The 7,500-nt window shown below is 40.7% G+C and overlaps 1 protein-coding gene across 2 annotated transcripts in view; it reads right to left on the reverse strand.

The window, feature by feature from the left end:
- ankrd50 (ankyrin repeat domain 50) overlaps positions 1 to 3,537 on the reverse strand; it is a 30,307-nt gene extending 26,770 nt beyond the window's left edge. The window contains exons 1-2 of one of the 2 annotated variants that reach the window (XM_073922403.1): positions 3,437 to 3,537; positions 1 to 522 (exon numbers count right to left, since the gene is read on the reverse strand). The exon at positions 1 to 522 is cut by the window's left edge and continues 135 nt beyond it. In XM_073922403.1, the coding sequence (XP_073778504.1) occupies positions 1 to 338 (338 nt within the window). In that variant the 5' untranslated portion in view covers positions 339 to 522; positions 3,437 to 3,537. Of the gene's footprint in view, positions 523 to 3,420 lie in introns of both variants that reach the window. The other variant, XM_073922404.1, reaches the window with a different exon arrangement.
- Between the last annotated feature and the right edge of the window lie 3,963 nt (positions 3,538 to 7,500).

Raw genomic sequence — 7,500 nt, forward strand, 5'->3', positions numbered from 1 at the left:
AACCCACTGACGCACAGCGTTTCGGCGTCCTCGGCCCGGCAGAAGTGGAAGGCCAGGCAGTGCTGGTGCAGGCCACGGTGGAGCCCGTGAGCAGAGCTGGGCCACAGTAACTCTGAACACAGAGCTGTTTTCCCACTTCCTGGACCACCAACCAGCAGGACGCCCCATGAGCTGCTCTTCCCAGCCCCAGATGGAGGCCCGGCGGTGGGCTGGATCGGCTCCTGGGCTCCCGGTGCACTCAGACTGCTGGTTTTCTCCTGAATGCAGTGCTGGATCTTGTGGAAAACCCACTCGCGGCAGTAGAAGCGCTTGCCCTGCAGCAGGCTCGTCTGAGCCATGATCCGAGTCGATTGCGATGCTCAAACCGATGGTCAGACGCTTCTGGGCATGCTCAAACCCTCAGAGGGCGTCTGCGCAGACACCCGTTCACCATGAGGAGGAGTCCCGGACTCTACAGGGCCAGATCTGCATCACATCCATCCAGATCTCTCATGGTGAGGCTCTAACGGCTGATGAAACACCCTGAAACAAACAACACACACAGCATTATAGGCTGTGTTTCAGTGTAAACATCCAAACGCTTGGATTCATGTGCGCGTGCATGGGTGCAAACTAATCTAAACAAGTTCATGCACAGACTTTAAATGATGATATATTGTGCAACCCTAGTAGAGACTTGAATTTAATATGATTTTATCTAAAAATATCAGTAACATTCATTTCTCTGTTGACATTTTCAGTTGGTTATGATGGCAATAGGTACACCACACACAGATATACAAACAAACTCAGTAAAACCATAAAGCATATACATAATAGACAATCATTTAAGTTCAGAATGCATTTTAAGGGCATATTATATTGTAAATCCAGCATTTGATTTAATTCCTGGCTTCTGATTTGTGTGCATTTAATTAATCCATCGTCATCATCTTGCGTTTGGAGTAACCCTAGCTTCAATGTTCTGCTTGAACATGCTTTGAGGTGCTTTATATCTAAAAACATTACCAACATGCATTTCTCCGTCTACATATTCAGTTGGTTCTGATTCCCAGAAGAATGCACGGACCCGATGAACAGCATACACACTGAATGCAACACGATTTTAAGCTGCTTTAGATAAAACATTAATTGACATATAAGATGTTTTCAGTTTGCTTTAATAGGGTACAACTTTTTCCATAGCCAAAATTCTCCAACAGCCTCCATCATAAAGCAACACTTCTCACCAGTAAATAAGTCACATTTTGACTTTATCTCTATGCACACTGAGCGAGTGCCATCCTGTAGTGTTCTGCCTACCTAGACAGCATCTCTGGCATCACACACACACACACACATGCAGCAAGCGCTCTGGCCAGCATTCAAAAGAGCAACGAACGTCTCAAACATATGCAAACACTGATCCATCTGTGAGACCGGCAGCAAAACCAAAAATACCAGACCAGCTCGTGAGTCAGCAGCAATCTGGGCAGAATTATAGGTAGGAATATAGATTTGTGATGTTCTAAAAAGTTATGTTGCACTCGTATATTTTTTTGGCAAAAGCATTGGTTTTTATGGCCAAAAATAAAATTAGGATATTAAGTAAACATCATTACATGAAGATTATTTAGCAAATTTACTACTGTAAACACGTCAAAACTTCCTTTCTGATTAGTAATGTGCATTGAGAAGCAGACAAACACAGACAACTTTAAAGGTGATTATCTCAATAATTAGATTTATTTACACACTCCAGATTTATCGAAGCAAAATATTTTTTATATTTTTATCTAAATTTTTTTTATAATTTTATATTTTATTTGTTTGCACCCCCAGATTTATTTCTGCCAAATATTATCCTAACAAATATTTTTTTTTACGTTGCATCGCTATTTCTTTTTTTGCGATAGGCAAAAATGCACATCCAGGCCAATAAAATAATTGTGATATTAGGTAAAGGTCTTGTTTTATAAACGTATTACATCAATACTTACTTTCTGATTAGTAATGTGCATTGCTAAGCACTCGATTTAGACAACGTTAAAGGTGATTACCTTAATATTTAGATTTGTTTGCACCCTCCAGATTTGCTAAACAGCTTTATCTCTGCCAAATATTATCCTAACAATAAAAAACATGATATATATTTTTGGAAATAGCCAAAAACTGATTTAGTTATTTATTTTATGACAAAATAATAGTCGGATATTAAGTAATGATCATGTTTCATGAAGATGTTTTGTAAATCTGTTACTGTAAAAACTTATTTCTGAAAACATGCATTGCTCTTCACTTAGACAAGTTTAAGGCGATTATCTCAGTGTTTAAATTTGCTTGCACCCTTTACATTTTCAAACAGTTTTATCTCTGCCAAATATTGTCCTAACAAACAAGACATCCATGGAAAGTTTGTTTATTAAGATTTCATGTTTTGAAAAATAGACTTACAACTGGTGTTCAAGCAGTCAAGAGGGCCACAATAATATTGGATGATGCCTATATGTATGGCACGAGGCCAATGTTTCCTAATGGACTGTCGCTAATAATACCAACAAACTCAATCTCCAAAGTGAACCACAGTTACTACTGTAAAATCACTGTAAACACTGGACTTCCCCAAAATAGTGACATTTATTCCCATTAATTTGGAAAACAACAGCCGTGAGCATTTAGTTAATAGAGATTTGCTGTGCAAGAGTAAGCAGAGCAGTTGTTAGCTATAAGTGAATTGTTTTGACGGAAACTTTGAGAGGTCTTGGGTTTAAATCCCCATCAAAACAAAGGCCTTCAAACACAAACCAGAAGGCGACAAAACAACCTCCAGTATCGGGTCACATGTAGCCGAGCAGAACTGAGGTAAAGTCGGTTTTATATTCGCACAATCCTTCATTTTTGAACATGTTGTGTCACAATCCCTATATTTGTACTTTGAATATTGGCTCTGTAAATATGACTTCAACACCACATTAGCACTATTTAACTGACTGTGAACAATGTTGTACTTCAATAGTCATTGGCTGCTTATATCATTTCACCATTTAGTATTGAGCAAAGAACACTTGTGTGAAATTAGTCTATATTATTAGGAAATACCGAATGTGTGAATATAAAAGCAACTTTACCTCAATACATACAGCCATCCCGAGCTCCGCCCGTCCCGGGTGACAAAGACTCTCAGCGCACACACATATGCACGCACACACACACTTCAGTTTCCCTTTAAAAACATGCAGTTAATTCGTGTCGGTTGAATTGACGGTTGTTCTGGCCGTTTGCTTTTAACGCGAGCAACGCGACGCAGCGGAACGCGTGCGTTATATTCAGCAACAAGCGTTGCGTTGATCATAATGGAAGCGTTCCAGCTCGTCGCGTCGCGTCACTCGCGTTCAGTATACGCTGCGACTCTGAGGAACTTCATCTGAATGCGGTAAATACCTCGTAAATCTCTCACCTCCGGCGCCTCCGTGCGCGCAGATTTCATGTCTCCTCCACACCGAAACTCTCTCGCGTCGGTTTTCTGTCGTTATTTCCAAGCGCGAATCTTCCGTTCACATTTTCCACTCGGTTTGTGTGTCGGTTTGTTCTGTGAGCTCCTCCCGCAGACTGACGCTCCGCCCACTGAGGGTGACGAGCGCGTGCAGAATGATGGGACATGTAGTTCTATCCTATATTCTGGAGGAATGCGCATTAAAAATGTCATAATACCGCTATAAAATGATTGTTTTATTTGTCATACAGCCTTAAAAATAGGCCTACATAAAATTACACACTTTAATAAGGTTAAAAAGGTTAATAATAATATAGTGCCACACACATTGCTCACATGATATCAATTATGAACCAAAGCAGTGAACTAGGAGGAGAACTACAACATTAGCTGGGACTCGAATCAGCGATCTTCTTGTTCTGAAGTCACAATGCTAACCACTGAGCCACCATAACGCCCTATAATACACAACATTATTGTTTAGATATGACTCGATATCATTTGTGTGACTGATATCAGTAATGAGTCATGATTACTTTTTTCCTCTGAATTCATTTATTTTTATTCTCAATCCTTTTGCTACGGTTTTCTTCTTTTGTTAGTCAGTTTTGATGAAACAAGTTCATTAATTAATTTTTTTCCTAAATTTTTTTTTTTTTACTATTTATTTATTTATTTATTCTCTTTATTTTTACTTTTTTTAATTTATTGAGTTTTATCAAAGGGCGAGGCAGTGGCGCAGTAGGTAGTGCTGTCGGCTCACAGCAAGTAGGTCGCTGGGTCGCTGGCTCGAACCTCACTTCAGTTGGCGTTTCTGTGTGGAGTTTGCATGTTCTCCCTGCCTTCGCGTGGGTTTCCTCCGGGTGCTCCGATTTCCCCCACAGTCCAAAGACATGCGGTACAGGTGAATTGGGTAGGCTAAATTGTCCAGTGTGTGTGGATGTTTCCCAGAGATGGGTTGCGGCTGGAAGGGCATCCGCTGCGAAAAAACTTGCTGGATAAGTTGGCGGTTCATTCTGCTGTGGCAACCCCTGATTATTAAAGGGAAAGCCGACAAGAAAATGAATGAATGAGTTTTATCAATTGTATTCAGGAATAGGAGAACAAACATGACTTTATTCTCAAAACCTTATGAATTATTTTCAGATGAAACTATTTAGGGCAGCACGGTGGCACAGTGGGTTGCACAATCGCCTCACAGGAAGAAGGTTGCTGGTTCGAGTCCCGGCTGGGTTAGTTGGTGTTTCTGTGTGGAGTTTGCATGTTCTCCCTGCATGTGTTTCCCAGTACTGGGTTGCAGCTGGAAGGGCATCCGCTGTGTAAAACATATGCTGTAATAGTTGGCGGTTCATTCTGCTGTGGCAAATGAGGGACTAAGCAGAAGGAAAATGAATGAATAAATGTTTGAATAGGAACAGTCGCTGGAATAGTTGGCGGTTCATTCCACTGTGGCGACCCCTGATTAATAAAGGGACTAAGCTGAAAAATATATACAGTTGAAGTCAGAATTATTCGCCCCCTTTGATTTTTTTCTTTTTTAAATATTTCCCAAATGATGTTGAACAGATTCAGGAAATGTTCACAGTGTGTCTGATAATATTTGTTCTTCTGGAGAAAGTCTGATTTGTTTTATTTGGGCTAGAATAAAAGCAGTTTTTAATTTTTTAAACAGCATTTTTAGATCAATATTATTAGCCCCTTTAAGTTTTCGATAGTCTACAGAACAAACCACAGTTATACAATAACTTGCCTAATTACCCTAACTTTACCCTGATTACCCTAGTGAAGCCTTTAAATGTCACTTTAAGCTGTATAGAAGTGTCTTGAAGAATATCTAGTCTAATATTATTTACTGTCATCATGACAAAGAGAAAAGACATCCGTTATTAGAAATTAGTTGAAGAAATCTGCTCTCCATTAAATAGAAATTGTGGAAACTAATAAACAGGGGGGCGAATAATTCTGACTTCAACGGTACATGAGACAATCAGCGCATGTTCACCATTCAGAGCGCTAAAGATCTGAGAACATGTCTGTCTGTGTGTGTTCATCTCTGAGGCGTCACTGCAACTGTAGCTGTTCTGCTGTTTGTGACCTGTGAGCTGTAAAGGTCAGAGGTTAATGATGCTCTGACCTTTAACTTCTGTGGTGTCACCAGCGCTGTTAAAGCAGAAAACCTTTGTGTCTCTCTGCTGTTTTGTGTCCGCCTTCAGCTCATATCTAGTCTAATTGAACGTGCTGTCATCATATTGTGTGTGCGCATGCATGATTGTGTTTGTGTCTGTGAGCATGTGTGTGTATGTGTTTGTGTGCATATGTCTGTGTATGCACATTTGTGCATGTGTGTGTGTGTGTGTGCATGCATCTGCAGTGAAGTGTAAGTGTGTGTTGAATGTGTTCAGCATGAGTTTGTATGCACATATGTGTGTGTGTGTGTGTGTCTGTGTGTGTGCATGCATCTGCAGTGAAGTGTAAGTGTGTGTGTGTGTTGAATGTGTTCAGTATGAGTTTGTATGCACATATGTGTGTGTGTGTGTGTGTGTGTGTGTGCATGCATCTGCAGTGAAGTGTAAGTGTGTGTGTGTGTTGAATGTGTTCAGCATGAGTTTGTATGCACATATGTGTGTGTGTGTTTGTCTGTGTGTGTGCATGCATCTGCAGTGAAGTGTAAGTGTGTGTGTGTGTTGAATGTGTTCAGCATGAGTTTGTATGCACAAGTTTGTGTGTGTGTGTGTGTGTGTGTGTGTGTGTGTGTGTGTGTGTGTGTGTGTGCATGCATCTGCAGTGAAGTGTAAGTGTGTGTGTGTTGAATGTGTTCAACATGAATTTGTATGCACATATGTGTGTGTGTGTGTGTGTTTTCATTTGTGCGTATTTGTGTATGTGTGTGCATGCATGCATGTTTGAAAGTTTTTATGCATGTATGTGTGTGTGTGTGTGTTTGTGCGCATACATATGTGTGTGTGTATGTGTGTGAGTCTTTGTGCACGTGTATAGGTGTTTAAGCGTGTGTGTGTGTGTTTGTATGTGCATATATATGAGTGAGTGTTTGTGCGTATGCATGTTTGTGTGCGGTGTGTATGTGAGTGTTTTGTGTGCATTTGTGTGTGTGTGACTTTGTGTGCATGTATACGTTTAATGTACCCTTGTTTGTGCGCATGTGTGAGAGACTGTCAGCATGAGGAGTGTATGTGTGAGTGTTTGTGCACATTTGTGGCCATGCATGTTTGTGTGTGTGTGTGTGCATGCATCTGCAGTGAAGTGTAAGTGTGTGTTGAATGTTTTCAGCATGAGTTTGTATGCACATATATATGTGTGTGTGTGTGTGTGTGTGTGTGTGTGTGTGTGTGTCCATGTGCATATTTGTGCATGCATGCATTGAGTGTTTATATTCATGTGCGTGTGTGTTTGTGTCTGTGCGCATACATGTGTGTGTCTTTGTGCACGTGTGTATAGGTGTTTAAGTGTGTGTGTGTGTGTTTGTGTGTTTGTATGTGCATGTATATATGAGTGAGTGTTTGTGCGCAAACATGTTTATGTGTGGTGTGTATGTGAGTATTTTTGTGTGCATGTGTGTGTGTGTGACTGACTGTTCATAGTTTGTGCGCATACATGTATGAGAGACAGTCAGCAATGGAGTGTGTATGTATGTGTGTGTGTGCGTGGCTGTGCATGTGTGTCTGTGTCTGTGTGTGTTTGTGCGCATTTGTGGCCATGTATGTTTGTGTGTGTGTGCATGCATCTGCAGTGAAGTGTAAGTGTGTGTTTAATGTTTTCAGCATGAGTTTATATGCACGTGTGTGTGTGTGTGTGTGTGTGTGTGCGTGTGTGTGTGTGTGTGTGTGTGTGCATAGATGTGTGTGTATGTGTTTGTGTACATGTATCTGTGTGTGCATGCATGTTTGAGTGTGCGTGTTTGTATGTGCGTATGTATGTATGCAAGTGTTTGTGTACATCTATGTGTGTGTGTCTGTGTGTGTGAGACTGTGTGTGTGCATGTATATTTTGTATGTGTGTATGCTTGTCTG

Source organism: Danio rerio, chromosome 14, assembly GCF_049306965.1.
Source record: "Danio rerio strain Tuebingen ecotype United States chromosome 14, GRCz12tu, whole genome shotgun sequence".
Lineage (NCBI taxonomy): Eukaryota > Metazoa > Chordata > Actinopteri > Cypriniformes > Danionidae > Danio > Danio rerio.